Below are 17757 nucleotides of genomic sequence, written 5' to 3' on the forward strand. Positions count from 1 at the left end.
AGTACAGGGCCCTCGAGCTCCACCCTTTGCTTAGGAAAGCCACTCAGGGCCTGTGAACTCCACTCTTAGCATAGTCAGCCCATTTTCCTGAGGGGCAGGGGTGGGGCCTGGATGCCCATGGATTTTTTTTAACTTATCTGTCCACCCCCCCCCCCCCCCCCATTTAATTTCTATTTGTGTGCCATACACTTTTTTTCCTCTTTCACTTGTGGATGAATGCTGGAACTCAGGGCTACTTTTCACTCTCAACTCTCCTCCCCCAGCGCTGTAAAACAAAATACATCTATAGTCCCAGGCCAAGCTACAGTTTGGAATGGGACAGCTCCTTCTGACAAAGTCGTCAGAAGGAGGGAAAAAGGTAGTTCAGGTATGATGAACTACTTCATTCTTCTTCTCACTTTCTTTCCAATTACTGGAGGATCATCACTATTAAGGAATCTCTAACTTCATCTGTGAAGACGTCATTATAAACTACAGCAGTCTGTGCCTGAAATTTTTGTATGGAGTACAGATCCTGGTTGAATTTCTCTGAAGTGAGGTTTTTATTGGCATTCCCCTGCAACACAGTTGCCAGTTAATTCCACGTGCACTTAACAGAGAAGCCCACATTGGGGCACCATTGAGAAAATGCATCCTACCGAGCTTTCCTCCCCTTCCTCCGGATCCTCCTCCACGGCAGCTGGGCTCAGAGTCCGCACATTTGGGGAAATTCACAATTAAAGAGTTTAATTGGGGGGGGGGGGGAGCTCAAATCTCATTCATTTGATCGCCAATAAATTGCCTTACTAACAAAAGACAACACTAATTTTTGCCTTTTCTCCTAACCCGAGGGGACTGGAAGATCAGCTTCAGATATGAGAGAACCAAAAAGGTTCCCGGACAAGATTCAACTGCGCCTATTTACAAAATCCTGAGAAAAGATGAAATCCTATACACGTAATAGTCCTCCTAATACCAGGAAACAAAGCAGAAACACCGAAGGGCAGGCGAGGGAATTCATTCCAGAGCAAATGATGAACACAGACAGCGCAGCCGCCCTCATCTACCTCAGTCTGCCCTGCCTTCGTCCCTTGCAGACCACGCCTCCTCTTGCCCCGGACTTTGTCGGAAATTCCCGAGCACACAAGTTCTCCCATCCTCGGCTCGCTCGTCTCCTCTTCCTCCTCCTGCCCTTGTTCCCTCTGTTAGGCGGTGATTTTTTTTCTACTCAATTTGAATTCAAGATGGAGGATTGTACCGGCAGCCGCCGCCAATATTACCGCTAAAAGCTACGGAAGAGCCTCTGTTCGCCTCTCTTCCCTGTAAATCCCCTGGTATTTAGGCTTCCTCTCCCCCTCTTTCCCTTCCCACCCTTCGGGTTTTTTTCCCCTTGCATTTTTCTGTTTGCACGGTCTCCCTCGTGTTGTGATCGTGCTTCATCCGCTCCTTTTTTTTTTTTTGTGGCCTCGCCGCTACTCCTCCGTCGAGAGGGGAGAGACCTGTGGTGGGGCAGAGTGCACTTCTCTTTTCCTCCCCCTCCATGCCTGCGTTATTCAAAGAGATCGGGCAGCCTTTCCCCGTTTACCCCCCTTCCCTGTTCCTGCTCGGAGGGGAGGTTCTTTCCCGGGATCTCGTTTACACGGGGGAAGCCGCGGCACCCGAATGATTAATGCATAATTATTGTAATCCATAATAAGAACCTCTAGCTCGGTGCGGACTGGAAATACCGAGGGGGGGCACCGGGGATCTCCCTCCAAGTCCTCGATCGGCTCCAGGAGGAGCAGCTCCGGTGGGCACCGGCCATGAGCAGCAGCGCTTCTTCCTCTCCGTCCGCATCCGCCGCAGCAGCCACCGGGGAAGGGGCCGAGGACACGGCCAAGGACTCGGCAGACATAGCGGCGTTTTACAGAGCCGGTAAGTGAGGGGAGTGGGCCGCAGTGATACCGGCCTCGGCTGGCTGCGATCAGTCTTGGAGAGGGCAGATGTTGGCCGTGTATGTTTAGCTTTGTTCACTGTAACCTGTGTAGTATGATGAGCGGATATTTCCAATGCATTGATTTATGTGGGGATAGATGCATGAGGTTAGACGTGCAAGGGTGGCTTTCCCAGGTGTTTTTTTGTGTGTGGGGGGGGGGGGTCTGGGGAAAGTACCTCCTGTGTATGTTCCGTATGTATGTAAATATATATTTATTTCTCTCTGCCTCTGTCTATATACACATACACAATTTGTGAAGTTACTATTCAGCTGCTTTTTCCAGTTGGGGAGGATGGGGTAGGGTGACAGTGCTTGCTGTGAGTGAGTAGAGGAAGATCCTTTTGACAAAAGTCCCTTACTCGTCCTTATCTGATCGAATGTTATTTCTGCAGTTGGGTTTGCTAATGGTTACGGCAGTGTTTGCTTTCTTTCACATGAAAAAGTGCTGCTTGGAATAGTCTTTTGTCGTGATAGGTGACCGCTGGCTACAAAATCTGGGTGCTTGACAGATAACGCATGTGCAACAGTTAAATGAGTAAAACCCATGGGGATGTGTTTTTTTTTTTTTTTTTTTTGTTTAGCTCTTGTTAGTACGTTGATAAAAATATTCAACAGAGAGGGGGTGACTTTTTTTGTTAATTCTTGGAAAAGTTTTAAATTGACAAATACTAAAATTGCTGTTGAATGTAAGAAATACTATTTTCTCGGAGTTTATAAGATCGGGGTGGTATTTTTTTAATTATTATTTTATAGGGTTTTTTTTTTGTAGAAATGGAATTTGCGTCAGCCCTGCGTGTATAGCTCTGATTGAATTTGACTTAGAAATAGCGGAATAGGGTTTTCAGCACAGTCACTTAATAACGCATAGGTTAGGTTTCTGATAGTTTCTCCCGATCACATGGAGAGAGCTGAATCCTAGCTTGAAAGGCCATCACATAAGCTGAAGTGGTAGTAGAAAACAAAATCGTAAAAAAAAAACCCCTCAAAACCTCACAGCTGTATTATTGTACCGGGCGGCCTCCATAGCTGCTTCTCGTTCCCATCTCTGTTAATGTCACAGAAAATAAAAAGAAACCGAACACGGACGAGGGAAGCTCTTTCCGCAGTGGGGTAATAAAGTTGCAAGTTAGATGCGATCGGGGGAAAGGGACGGAGCCAGAGCCGGAACTGTGTTTAGGCGTGTTGTACTTTACTGTACGCGCGATTTGATATGTAAATTTTTTGTTGTTATTAGACTGAAAGTATGTGTTGATTTTGTTGGAGGGAGGAGTCGGTTTAACGTGCTTTGGTGTTGAACTGTAGGGAAAGAGGAGCCCCGCACCGGTGAGTCATCTGGCGTGTGCCCCAACCATCCTGCTCTAGAACAAATAATAAAATATAATAAAAAAAAAAAAGGGGGGGGGGGAATCCTGACGGCATTCTTGCAGTTGTTCGAGGGGCGTGGTGACCATGCATAGAGGGAGGGGATACATGTGTATGTGGAGAGAGCTGGAAAATGCAGACTCACCGCTGGAGAGCAGAAGCTGGCTTAGGTCTGTGTGCGCCTCCTTTTTTGAGGGGTGGGGGTTTCTCCCACGTTACTCTGATTGTTGGGAAGGAATAGGGGTTGCTTTGTGGGGCATGGGTTTTATATTAGCCCGATCCCCCCTCCCCCCCAGATGTGGGGATTGCGGGTTTGGAGGAAATGCCTTTCAGGAGGCCAAGGCGCAGAGGCATGGTTTAACCACTGAGCCCTAATTTCATTCAAAACCCCAACTCTTACCAGTTTGGAGTAGCAGCTTGGGCTATTTTCCCCTACCATTGTCATTGCTTTTTGCACCCCGGTTCGAATGTTCTGGCACCAGAGCTGGGATGAGGTTTGGTACTCCAGTTTCTGATGATCGTTACTGGTGCTGAGGAAGACTATATGGGGAGAGGTTAGTGTTGCATGAGAGATCCCAGTTCATTCATTAAGCTGGTTGCATTGGGAAAGCCAAATACGTAGTGGGAAACATGAAAGCAGACTTTATACTCTACTAAAAAAAACCAAAACGATTAATTCCTTTGATGATGTTTGATTGCCTTGATTGACATATCTGGAATGTATTTAAACCATCTAAATGATATTTAACTAAAAATTGGTGGTTTACTGCAGTGTACATCCCATACAGGATGTATTGGGAAGATTCAAATCCTTTCACATTAAGGAGGAAATGTTGTAATGGCTCTCAATGATGAACATGTACATGCATACTTTGTCATTCTGTGGATTCTGCAGGGCTTTCAAAGTAAAAATACCCATTGAAAGTTATCCTGAGAAAAGTACCTGCCTCCTGACTTCTGTGGCTACTTTTTCTGAATGAAATATAGGCACCTGAGAATGCCCCCTGTGGCTGACAGTGCATACAGAATGGCATGGTACATACTTTTACCTCATGTTAGATGGGTAGCAGAGCCTGTGTTAAGGGGGTGCCAGTAAGACCCTAAGCTTATCTGAGGCTGGAGATACCAGCCTGCTGGTGGTCTATGGGGCCCCATTCCCAAATTCTGCCCCGGGCCTCAGCATTTCTAACACTGGCCTTGGTGGGCAGTGCCCATTTTCGTGGGTAAGGACACTATTCACTCATGGAAATGGTAGTTTATGTTTATTTTCTGTTCAGTGCTGTTCAGGTTGCTATTTTCTTTTGCTTAGTGAATGCTGGTGATGATAACATTTGATATAATTCTTTGGGAGGTGGTGTTTGAGGATCTCTTATTTTATTTGTACCATGTTTTGTTTTTCTTTCTTTGTATACTACTGCGTTTGGTAATTCTGGTTCTTTGGAAGGTGCTCTATAAAAATTGTAAATAGTTAAGAGCATGCTATGAAAAAACAAATGTAGCATTTTTGCAATACAGTGAATAGAGCTTCAGTGGTTTAACAGTAACTTTTTTTTTCCTAAGTTAAAAACAAAAAGTTGTTCAAATCCACCAGATATTGCTGTACACTTTTTTTTCCTTTAGAAATGCCAGTAATTCTTACACTTGGGGACCCAGAGACTCAGGTTTGCACTCTGTAAATGACCTTTCCACTGATTGCAGAGCAGTTCAGATGGGCAGTATTAGTAATAGCGTGTTCAGTACTGCCACTGTTTTAATGAACTTGCCTTGAGCAGATGTTTGGACCAGTTTGCTTTTCAAGTGTTTGGCAAGTCTGAATATGAATTGTAATGTCTGGAGTTATTTCTCAGAAAGAAGGTAAACATGATCTGGAGAGGAAAACAGGTAAAAACCCTCCTTTTAGAATAGACATGTGGGCATTGTGCCACATGACTAATCTGTTGGTTTTTAGGTTCCAGCACTTTTTATTTATTTATTCATTCTTATATCCCACAGTTGTCCTATATAGAGCTGTCTGGTTTTGTACATCAATCAGCTTTGTATATATAACATTCCATTATTTTTGATCTAGTAGGGCACTTAGCTAGCTTGTGTCTTCTTGTCTACAGACCATAGACAGACTTGCTTAGCTCTAGTAATGGGCCATAAACTTTAACAAGTGTCTGTTTGTTTCAGACAGGTTCTGAACATAACACAGGGACATTTTTAGTGAAGGACAAGTATGAGTGATAGGTATTCAAGGGAAGGAGGTTACAAAGGGCAAATGATGAATATTTGAGAAAAATACCAATGAAGCAGAATTATGTGAAGGTGACCTTAGAGGTCAGAGTTGAAGAATACCAGATAAGAGAAAAAATGTAAGTCATTAAGTGATTGGACAAAATTAAGCTTCAGTATTCTGACAGCTTCCAAAGGAAAACAGAGAGAGAGAGAGATTTTATTTTCCTTATACTGAAATTTGGACTGATATAAATAGTAATTCAATTTTCTGTAATACTGGGATAAAAGAATTTTTATTGTAACCGTTTATTTACTGTAATAAATTTTAACATTATTATAAAAGAGAAAAACTGAACTCTAAAGTGTTTTTCCTTTGCCAGAAGGGCTTGCTTTTTTTTTCCGGTCTCTTCTGTTCAGCTCCTCACCCCCTTTTAGAGGCAAGCAGGGAGTGCCCTGTATACAGTCCAAAAGCTAGTTTTGGTTCAATGTGGCTTACATTAACAATAGTAAAGTTACAATTATATTATGCAGTTAATTGAATAATAACAGCAGGTAAGGATCATTGGTTATGTATATTTTTGAAAGATAGATTTTTAGTTCTTTCTGAAAGTGAAGGTAATTTGTAGTACTTCTTATTTCCATCCTAAATTACCAAATCCACTAGTATAAATAGATTTATATATTAAATTTTTACAGTTGGGCAGATGCAGAAGTAAATAACCTCTAGTTCCAGGGCTTTATTTCTGATTGATAATTCATTTAGGTCTAACATGTATTCAGGTGACATTCTGAACAGTATTTTGAATATTATAGTGCTAGATTTGAAAATTAGTCTTTCCCTGATTGGGAGCCAACAAAACATCACAAACAATGGGGTAACCCTTTCATATTTTGATTGTATATTAAGCAAGCTGCCATGTTTTGTGTAGTCTGTGATTTGAGTATCTTTGCAGTACATCCTGTGTACACCATGTTACAGTAATCCAGTTGAGGTATCATCGATTGTAGTATGCCAAATGATTGTTTGGAGAAATAGTCTCTGATCCTTTTCAGTTGCCATAAATTCTTGAACATTTTTGTTATGACTGCAGATGCTTGATTTTTGAGACATGTGTTTGTCAAAAATGATGCCTAAGATTTTTAGTTGTGATTTGATTTCTGTGTTCTACTTTTGTAGATTTCTGACGTGGTGCATTTTGCAAGCCCTGGTGGTATCAGTTTGAATCTGCCAGTGTATGGGATGACTGTACATGACTCCCCACACTCAAATTCATATTTCTTTGGTGAAAATCACTAAGGAAATTGTTTAATGTATCATGGACAGGGCTTAATATCCATGCTATTGGTCTGTGAAATGGCTTAATTTCAGTAGGTTAAAAGCATTTTCATTTAACTTGAGTATTGATTGTAAATATCTAATTTTGCTAAATTTTGATGTGTTATGTATGAAATTGTAGGTCTCTTGTCGGATTGGCAAGTGGTGCTTGTATTGGATGACACCGAAGGTAGACTTCACCAGTAGTGGTAAAGTCTGTGATTCCCAAACCTGGTCCTGGAGGCACCCAGGATATCCACAATGAATATTCATGAGAGATTTGCATGTATTCGAGGCAGCAGTGCGTGCAAATCGGTCTCATAGTTACTCGTTGTGGGTATCCTCAAAACCTGACTGGTTGGGGTGCCTCCAGGACCGGGTTTGGGAATCACTGTGTTAAGTGTATCAAATGGTTCCCTAAATTGGTGCTTCCCAAACCTGTTCCTGGAGGCACCCCAGCCAGTCAGGTTTTCATGTTGGAGAGAGATTTGTATTCAAATGTATCTCATGAATATTCATTGTGGATATCCTGAAAACCTGACTGGCTGGGGTTGCCTCCAAGACCAGGTTGGTTTGGGAACCAGTGCCATAAGATTGATATGCATACACTGCCTCCACTGTATGCAAATATTTCATGCATATTCGTTGCGGATATCCTGAAAACCTGACCGATAAGGGGGTATTCCAGGACTGACTTGGGAAAAACACTCACCTAAATCACATTTATTCGTATATAGTAAGGTGGACTTAAACTTCTCTGGGTCAGATCAAAATGCATTGAGCCCGGTATCCTGTCTCTGATGGCCAGTCAGTCACCCTAGCAGTTTCCAAAAAATTGATCTGTTTCATTAAAAGCGTAGCCAGGTTGAAGGCGCCGGGGGAGTGGAGAGCGGATTTCCGACGGTGCTGGTGCATGTTTTAAACACAACAGATCGCGGTAAAAATAGGCGCCGGTGCTGTCAGAAGCCCGTTTGGGGGAGGCTGCTACGGCACTGCGTTTCATATAACTCACTGTTAACTCTTGAAATTTACCTAATAATGGACTTCTCCTCCTCCAGGAACTTGTCCACACGAACCCTGGTATGTTGGTCACCTGGTTCACATCCTCCGGCAGTGGATTGTACAACTTAATTCTCAATTTTGTTGCCTTTCTCTGAATCATTTTTAGTTCTGCTGTATCCCTTTGACATGGATAGATCAGAACTGCACACAGTTTTGAAGCGGTGGTCACACCAAGAACCTGTACTTGGGCATGATGATATGTCCGAACACTTTATCCCTGGTTGTCTAGTGGTCAACTGACTCCATCAGGGCTTTTTTAGCAGTTGTGGGCACACTGGCTTATTTCAATACATATGGTGCCTAGAAAATCCGTGCGGAAAACATTTCCGTCTAAGTGTATTCTGTAAGCAGCGCCTAGATTTAAGCGTGATATGTAGAATATGCTTAGTTGATATCCTAGTGCCTAAAACTACATGCCTCCATTTACACCAATGAAAACGGCATAAATCCAGAATTAGGCGCAGAGGGCCATATTGTATAATGTGTGTAAGCTTTGAAACGCTCACGAAATGCCCATTTCACCACCCATATCCATGCTCCTTTTTGCCTGTGCGTATTAAAATTTAGATGCAGTGTGTTACAGAATACGCTTATCATGTTCACGTAAATTCTAATTATTACCAATTAGTGTTTATTATTGCTTAAGTGCTGTTAACAGAATAAGCTTGGATTTCGGCACGGACCTCTATGCACGCTATATAGAATTCGGGGGATTGTCCTCAACTCTAAGATCACTTGAGTGGTAACTCCTAACACGGATCCCAGCATCATAGGCCTTTTAGTTTGTATTTTTTTTTCCCTGTGCACATCACTTTCCACTCATTAATATTAAATGTACCTAAACCAGTTTGAGACCCGCAGTTTTGTAGCTTGTACAGGCCCATCTCGCTCCTTGGTTCAGATTACAAACTTTGCACAAATATTTTGGCTGCTCGGCGCCAGCAGGTGATACTCTCTCTGGTTCATGAGGACCAGGCAGGTTTTGTGCATGGTAGACAAACGTTTGAAAACATCAGGAGGGCCTTACTTCTGGATTTCAGATGTACTGATTTTGATAAAATGGGGAAATACCTGAAGAAGGAGCTGTTGGAGTGGGAAGGCATAGGAGAAGTGGAAATCAGTGGTCAAAGCTGAAGGCTCCTTTGTATGTTTGGGAAGCTTGCCAGGTGCCCTTGGCCTGGATTGGCCGCTGTCGTGGACAGGATGCTGGGCTCGATGGACCCTTGGTCTTTTCCCAGTATGGCATTACTTATGTACTTAAATACGGTGACTGATCTTTATGCGAGGAAAGTAAACAAAAACGAGAAACAGGAAACCTATATGGTTCTCCAAACAAGTAGCTGAAAAAATAAGAGTAAAAGAGACTTTGTTCAAGAACTACAAAAGAACGCAATGAGAGGATCACGCAAAAGATTATCGGATTAAACTCAAGGAAGCGAAGAGGGAAATATGGCTAGCGAAAGCGTGAGCGGAAGAAAAAATGGCTAAAGGTGTAAAGAAAGGTGCTGTCTCACACTTGTTGTTTGCCATCACTATTGAGCCTTTAGCAATTGCTATTCGAGCCTTGGGGACATACTTGGCATTCTTTGTGGGCAGGTGGAGCATATGGTTATGCTGTTCACCAGTGATATCTTCCTGACCATGTCAAATCCCCAAGAGTCTTTGGTGGCAGTTACTTGGGTATTTGCACACTATGGTCGGGTATTGGGCTTTAGGGTGAATATGACTATGTCAGAAATACTTAATGTTTCTTTGGAACCACGGGTGGCAATTCTACAATACCAATTCCCCTTCCGCTGGGCGACCCATTTATGTGATATTTGGGTATTAACGTAACTCCAAAGTTAGATGACTTATGTAACAAATTTCCCCTCAGAACTTAGAGCTTTTTGATGATTTGGATAGGTGGGAGGGCTTTAATCTTTTGTGGAGTGGACATATCCCATTTGTTAAGATGATGATTTTACCAAAATTGTTATACTTTTTTATGACCCACTTCCAATCCCTAAACAATTTTTTATTAAGTTAAAAGCGAATGTTTTGAGCTGTTCTTGGCAAAGGAGACCCTCCCAGGTAAAACATGCCATTCTCGTATCAACCTAGGTTGAAGAGGGGGGGGGGGGGGGGTGGGAGTTCAGTTTATTCGTTTATATTACCAAGCTGCCAGGCTTCATGTTTTAATTGACTGGTTGGCTGACTCACCGAAATCGTAGGTGGCCTTAGATCGGGGTTATGTAGCGCCGATCCCCTTATGGGCTGGCACGTATGTACTGTAGTATATCTTCTAGATTTATAGTGACTGCTTTCTTTGCTTTGATTTGACGGTTGGTGTTCTATTGTGGATATGAAGGCCAACATCTTCCTCAGTTTACTAAGCTGCATGGCAATGCCGATGCAGTCCATTCAGAGTGAATGGGCTGTGTCGGCATTAGTGCATGGCAGCCGCTAGCACGGCTTGGTAAACAGGGGGGTTAGTTTTTCCTTATCCTATCTGTATTTATTGGTCATCTAGTGTTCTGATTGACTCACTGAAGGCTTTTTGCTTCAAATATGCTTGAAAAGTTTCTTTCTGTACATAAAACTTTTTAAATTCTCTTGATATATAACTTTTTACACTTATTCCCCGGGATTCTATATATGGCGCCTTAATTTCCACGTGGAAATCAAAGCATATTCCATAACAATATGCGTAACTTAATTGGTAAACTAGCTAATCAGTCCTAATTGGATGTTAAGCAATTAGCACTAATTGACATTGAGATTTATGCACACAAATTGCTAAGCTTATTCTGTAATGTGGTGCGCTTAAATTCTAAGTTGCATAGTTAAAAAGAGGTTGTGGTGATTTCTAAAATCTATGTGCATTATTATAGAATGTAACCACTGTGCACCTAATTTAGGCGTTGGGATTTACACCAAGTAAAACATTGCATAAATGGCCATGACTAAATTTGGTTGCATGGAACGGTGCTTGGCGTATTCTATGTACCATGTAGAAATTTACACTGCCTGGGTGTACTCTTTTCCGTGTGGAATTTTCAGGCAGCATATATAGAATCTAGCCCATTATGCTTATTTCTGTTTGCCATTTGGGTTTGTCTTCCACTGCAACTGTCCCGGACACCTTCAAGCATGCTGTGGTCACACCACTCCTCAAAAAACCATCACTTGACCCTACCTGTCCCTCCAACTACCGCCCCATTTCCCTCCTACCCTTCCTCTCCAAGATACTTGAACGCCCATTCACAGCCGCTGCATTGATTTTCTCTCCTATCATGCCATCCTCGATCCGCTTCAATCCGGCTTTCGCCCCTACACTCGACAGAAACGGCACTATCTAAGGTCTGCAATGACCTGTTCCTCGCCAAATCCAAAGGTCACTACTCCATCCTCATCCTCCTCGACCTATCCGCCGCTTTTGACACTGTCAATCACAACCTACTTCTTGACACACTGTCCTCCTTTGGGTTCCAGGGCTCTGTCCTCTCCTGGTTCTCCTCTTATCTCTCCCATCGTACCTTCAGAGTACACTCTCATGGTTCGTCCTCCTCCCCTATCCCGCTCTGTTGGAGTTCCTCAGGGATCTGGCCTTGGGCCCCTTCTTTTTTTCAATCTACACCTCTTCCTTAGGCTCCCTGATCTCTTCTCATGGTTTCCACTATCATCTTTATGCTGACGACACCCAGCTTTATCTCTCCACACCAGAAATCACTGCGGAAACCCAGGCCAAAGTATCGGCCTGCTTATCCGACATTGCTGCCTGGATGTCCAACCGCCACCTGAAACTGAACATGGCCAAGACTGAACTTGTTTTCCCACCCAAACCCACTTCTCCTCTCCCTTCACTCTCTATCTCAGTTGATAACACCCTCATCGTCCCCGTCTCATCTGCCCGCAACCTCGATGTCATCTTCGAGTCCTCCCTCTCCTTCTCTGCGCATATCCAGCAGATAGCCAAGACCTGTCGCTTCTTCCTCTATAACATTAGCAAAATTTGCCCTTTCCTCTCCGAGCACACCACCCGAACTCTCATCCACTCTCTCATTACCTCTCGCCTTGACTACTGCAACCTACTCCTCACCGGCTTCCAAACCTCTCCTACTCACCTACAAATGCACTCGATCTGCAGCCCCTCCTTACCTCTCTACCCTCATCTCCCCTTACGTCCCTACCCGTAACCTCCGCTCTCAAGACAAATCCCTCCTTTCAGTACCCTTCTCCACCACCGCCAACTCTAGGCTTCGCTCTTTCTGCCTCGCCTCACCCCATGCTTGGAACAAACTCCCTGAGCCCATACGCCGGGCCCCCTCCCTACCCATCTTCAAATCATTGCTCAAAGCCCACCTCTTCAATGTTGCCTTCGGCACCTAATCACTACACCTCTTCTCAGGAAATCTCAAATACCCCAACTTGACATTTCGTCCTTTAGATTGTAAGCTCTTCTGAGCAGGGACCGTCCTTATTTGTTAATTTGTACAGCGCTGCGTAACCCTAGTAGCGCTCTAGAAATGTTAAATAATAGTAGTAGTAGTAGTTTTTGGCTTTAACTACTTTTTTAAATCTATGTAAGCCACATTGAGCCTGCAAATAGGTGGGGGAATGTGGGATACAAATGCAATAAATAGTAGTAATAATAATAATAATAACCTTATTAATCCATGCTGGTGGTCATTTTATCTTCCTTTTGACCACTTAGGGCAAGGAATATATTTTATCTGAAGTGATATTCCAGCCTCATGCCAACTTTTGCAGTTGTACCCAGGCCGTTTTTAATATCTAGGTCTAAAGTAGCGTCCCCTGTTGGGCTCCAATCAATGCTGCATGAAGCAGTAATTTTTGTTCACAAATATTATTTTTATAGATAATGTTTGACTTGTAAATTGGAAATTAGCACTTGCCCAGAAATGCTTCCAGCTAGCACAATATCACAGAGAATAATTGGAGGGAAAAAGAGAGACCTGAATTCTCCCATTATTGTTCTGCCAATGTTATTAGCTTTCCTAATTCGTTAGCATTCTGCAGGCCATAGTTACCACTTATCTGCACTCTTCCGTCTCCTGGGAAGCTAGATACAAAACTCCTCTACTGCTGTGGTTCCATCCTTTTGCCTTCCATATTATGAAGGAGCAGCAATGTTTGCAAAAGAAAACCATATAACATTGTTAGTCATTTATTTTATTTATTTATTTTGATTTTGCTCACACCTTTTTCAGTAGTAGCTCAAGGTGAGTTACATTCAGGTGCACTGGATATTTCTCGGTCCCAGGAGGGCTCACAATCTAAGTCTGTACCTGAGGCAATGGAGGGTTAAGTGACTTGCCCAAGATCACAAGGAGCAGCAGTGGGATTTAAACCAACCACCTCTGGATTGCAAGACTGGTGCTGTAACCACTAGGCCACTCCTCCACTCATGTGTGACTGATGCAAACAGAATTAAAAATAAATATTCCTTGCCTCTGTACCACAGGTGAAGAAAACATGAGGACCTTTAAATTCCTTCATTAAATAGTTCCTATCTTCTAATGACTAAATTATGCACACAAATCGCTAAGCGTATTCTGTAATGTGTGTTTCTTCTTGCTCCCTTGGGCTTTCTAGCTCAATCAGAACTGCCTGCTTTGGGTACAGTAACATGAGCCTTCATTCACAGGCCCCTGGAGTTTTATTTCTTTGTATTATATCCCTTTCCAGCTTGGTACATTGCAGTCAGTGATGGTTCTAAGCAGGAGCCACAGGCAGTGAAGTTAGGTGCATCTGAAGTCTGGTCAGTAGGTGGTGCTATTGAGCAATGATTGGTTGGTTCTTCCTTTCCTCTGAGGGCTGTGAAAGTTGCGTCTCCCCCCCCCCCCCCCCCCCCCCCCCCCAGCCACCTCGGGCAGAGTAGCTCTGGTTGGTGAATCAAACCTATTTTATTTTAGTTACATTTGTACCCCGCACTTTCCCACTCATGGCAGGCTCATTGCGGCTTACATGGGGCAATGGAGGGTTAAGTGACTTGCCCAGAGTCACAAGGAGCTGCCTGTGCCTGAAGTGGGAATTGAACTCTCTTCTGCGTGGCAGTGTGCAGCATTGCCTCAGTGCTCACCTTTATTGGTGCTGGATCAGGGCAGTAAAAATCTGTAGGGAGCATAGTCTAGTCTTAGATTTCACAGCAAAACTCAGAATTACTTGGGTTTTTGGAATAGGTCTCCAATCAGGAAGCTGTTAATCATATGGCTGTTGCCACTGGTATGTTCGTGCATAGCTGGGAGAAATAGACATTCAAATAGTTCACATACTACTTTTCTTGCCCTGGTATAATAAGCACATTTCTCATGAGTAAACAAAATAGGAAAACCCATTCAGTACCTCCTGAGCTGGGGGAGTAATGCAAAAAGCATACTGGACCCTTGATAAAATATTTTTTGGCCTCTTAATTGGCTATAAATAGCTGATCACTCAGTGAAGTTACATGGCAATACTTTTTTAAAATAGGAGGAAATATTTTTCACTCAATGAATAGTTAAGCTCTGGAACTCATTACCAGAGGATATGGTAACAGCGATTAATGTTTGTGGGTTTAAAAAAGGTTTGCACAAGTTTCTAGAGGATTAGACCATAGTTTGCTATTGAGATAGAAATGGGGAAAGCCACTGCTATCCCTGGGATTGGTAGCGTGAATCTTGCTACCATTTGGGATTCTGCCAGGTACTTGCGACCTGACTAGACTACTGTTGGAAGCAGGATACTGGTCTTTGGTCTGACCCATTATGGCTATTCTTATGTTATTATGTAATATTTTTATTATTATAGAATCTTTTTATTCAAGAGATAAAAATATGAGCAATACAGACATCAAAAGCTCAAACAACAAAGGAAACAAAGCAACTCATACTAGCAGAATAGTCTGCCCCCCCCCCCCCCCTTCCCAAAAGGCAACAAAGAGAAACTGAGAGAGAACAAACTCTGGCTCAAGGTCTGGACTCTTATGACCTCAAACCCAGAAAGTAATATGATATTTAATCAGTCCTGCTTGTTTGTGTCACTATACCTAGTCACACTTTGTAACTGGGTATAGTGGAGTGAAGGAGTAGCCTAATGGTTAGTGCAGTGACTTGAGATCCTGGGGAACTCGGTTCGATTCCACCTGCTGTTCCTGGTGACTCTGGTCAAGTCACTTTACCCTCCATTGCCTCAGGTACAAAATAAGTACCTGTATATCATAGATACATAGAAGAACATAGGCAGATAAAGACCATATGACCTATCCAGTCTGCCCAACCATACCATCTACTTTCCCTACCACTCTCTTAGAGGTCCTATGTACTTGTGCCAATCTCTCTTGAATTCAGTTCTTGGTTTCTTCTCCATCACTTCCACTGGGTGGCCACTCCACAAATTCACCACCCTTTTCTGTGAAGAAGTATTTCCTCGGGTTACTTGTTACCATCCCATACCCCCTCCTTCCAGAACTTCCTTTCATTTGAAAGAGACTTGCCTCCTGTTCATTTATGCTGTGTAGGTATTTAAATGTCTCATTCATATCCCCCTCTCCCGCCTTTCTTCCAAAGTATATGTATTGAGATCTTTGTCCCTCTACACATTATGATGACCACTGACCATTTTAGTAGCTGCCTTCTGGTCACACTTCATCCTGTTCATATCTTTTTGAAGGTGTGATCTTCAGAATTGACCCAATATTCTAAATGAGGTCTCACCAGAGTCTTACACAGGGCATTGTCTCCTTCCTATGGACCCAAGCATCATTATAGTTTTCGCCGTCAGCTTTCTACCTTACCTGTTTGGCCACCTTACGATCATCACATATGATCACTCCCAAGTCCCACTCCTCTTACATGCACAAACGTTCTTCACTCCTAAACTGTACTGTTCCCTCTGGTTTTTGCTGCCCAACTGCAAGACTCTGCATTTTTTAGTATGAAATGTAAGCTGTCAAATTCCAGACCATTCCTCTAGCTTTGCTAAGTCCTTCCTCACGTTATCCACACCATCAGGGGTGTCTACCCTAATGCAGATTTATAATTCACAGAAGCAAATCTTATACCAGACAGCCCTAAAGCATTATTGCTTACAAAAATGTAAAAGAAAAACCAAAAAACCATTAAAAAAACCCCAAGAACCGAACCTTACGGCACACCACTGGTAACATCCTTTTCCTCAGATTGAGCTCCATTTACCACTACTGATGTAATGGAAATCTCAAAAAGGCAGTACATCAAATCTCATCCCCTTTCTTTTCAATAATGGTAGTTTGTTGTATCTGCGTGTATGCAGTGTGCTGAAGTACTAAATATTTATCATTTTAATGCATTGTAACATGGGGCTTGTAGAGTGCTTTCCTCTCCTACAGCTTCCCTCCCTTTAGAAAGGTCAAGCTGACCACACAATCCAGTTTCTGCATATAGGAATTGATGCTGCTGCTGCTGCTGCTGCTGTGGAACAAAACAGTGAATTCCATGACACTCATAAACCTATGGAACTTTGCTGATAACCATCCATCACATGGTGTACTGCCTCCTCCGATGATGTGCCAGGTGGGCAGGCAGCCTGGATATGCTGATGCTGGAAGGGTGTCTTTGTCTTCCTAGCAGGTCAGTTGACCCTTGCATGCCTGTTGGCCTGGGCAGTGAGAATGTCTTTGGAGCTTGAGCCCTGCTTGTATAGCTGCCTGATTTGCTGCAGGCTATGTTTCCAGAACAGAGGGAGAAGTTCTATGTAGGATACAGTGTGCATTAAGCAAGGACCCACTGTTTCTCACACTGAATATTTTCCTTCTTAAAAAGTAAAGGTAGTTTCGTTATATTTTTGTGTGTTTTCCTCCATTTCACACCTGAAACTGGAAATGGGATCAGAATGTACCATTATTTTGCTTTTAGCGCCTATAGGGAGCATTTAGTACATCTGACCCTTTTTCGTCTGCTGTAACGGATGGAAAAAAAAGCTCTTTTTGGAGGCCGGGGCAGTCAGGCCAGTGCATGTCTGCCATGGCGTAGGGCATGCTGATGGCACACACTGCACAGCCTTCAGAGCCAGCAGCTGAGCAGGGGTAATGGATTATATTTATAGTGTGTAAATGTAGCTCATTCAGTCTGTCTTCCTTTCTCTGTGAGCATTTTACGTGTGCAGTTTGTTCCCTTCCTCCTCCTTTAGCTAAAATGGATACATTACTTTCACACACTTGTTCCTGCTATGACACATTGGCAGTTAGAATCCTCTCTTCTCTCTCAATTCACATGGAGAAAGAGAAAAATCCCCTAGTCATGTGATGGACGTTTTCATTCCTGTTCACTCCGGGTCCCTCGGCAGGGAGGTCCTTAGAGGCCTTGGTTTTCGGCTCCAGAGCTTGACTCAGTTAAGTAGGCCCTGCACAGGTCCCCTCTTGGGACCTTATCCTAACCTTAACCTTCCCCCTCTTGGTGGGGAGCCCCTAGTAGGGGCCCCAAGGGGGGCAGGGGCGCTATTGTGGAGTTTCAGCACTGTGGAATAGATCTGGTTGTTCCGGAGGGACTAGGTTCTTTGGAGGAAGCAGAGGAGGACTGACGTCCTCTTGGGCTCTCAGTCTCCTGTGGACTCCAGTTCTGAGGACACTCCCTTTTGGGAGGCTGTGGAGGAACGGTTCCATGTGTTCCGGCTCATTTGTCATGTGGCGCTGTCTAGTCTCTTTCACCATGTTGCAGGGGCCTTGGCTATGTTTAAGCCTCCCGCAGCAGGCCCTTAGGGACCCCAAAGGATTTTCTGCTCCCTAAAGCCATCATCTGCTGGATGAGGGCATAGTGGGAGTTCCCGGATGGGCCCCTCGGGATCGCCGGGGCTCCTGCTCATCTCTTTGCCTTCGCCAGGAGATTGA

General features: G+C 43.6%; 1 protein-coding gene across 1 annotated transcript in view; it reads left to right on the plus strand.

Annotated features, from left to right (window-relative positions):
* Positions 1-1231: 1231 nt before the first annotated feature.
* Positions 1232-17757, plus strand: part of TRIO (trio Rho guanine nucleotide exchange factor) — a 905131-nt gene continuing 888605 nt past the window's right edge. The window contains 1 exon segment of the mRNA XM_030209962.1: positions 1232-1893. Within this exon segment, the coding sequence (XP_030065822.1) occupies positions 1782-1893 (112 nt within the window). The 5' untranslated portion in view covers positions 1232-1781.

The sequence above is a fragment of the Microcaecilia unicolor genome, chromosome 1 (assembly GCF_901765095.1).
Source record: "Microcaecilia unicolor chromosome 1, aMicUni1.1, whole genome shotgun sequence".
Classification (NCBI taxonomy): domain Eukaryota; kingdom Metazoa; phylum Chordata; class Amphibia; order Gymnophiona; family Siphonopidae; genus Microcaecilia; species Microcaecilia unicolor.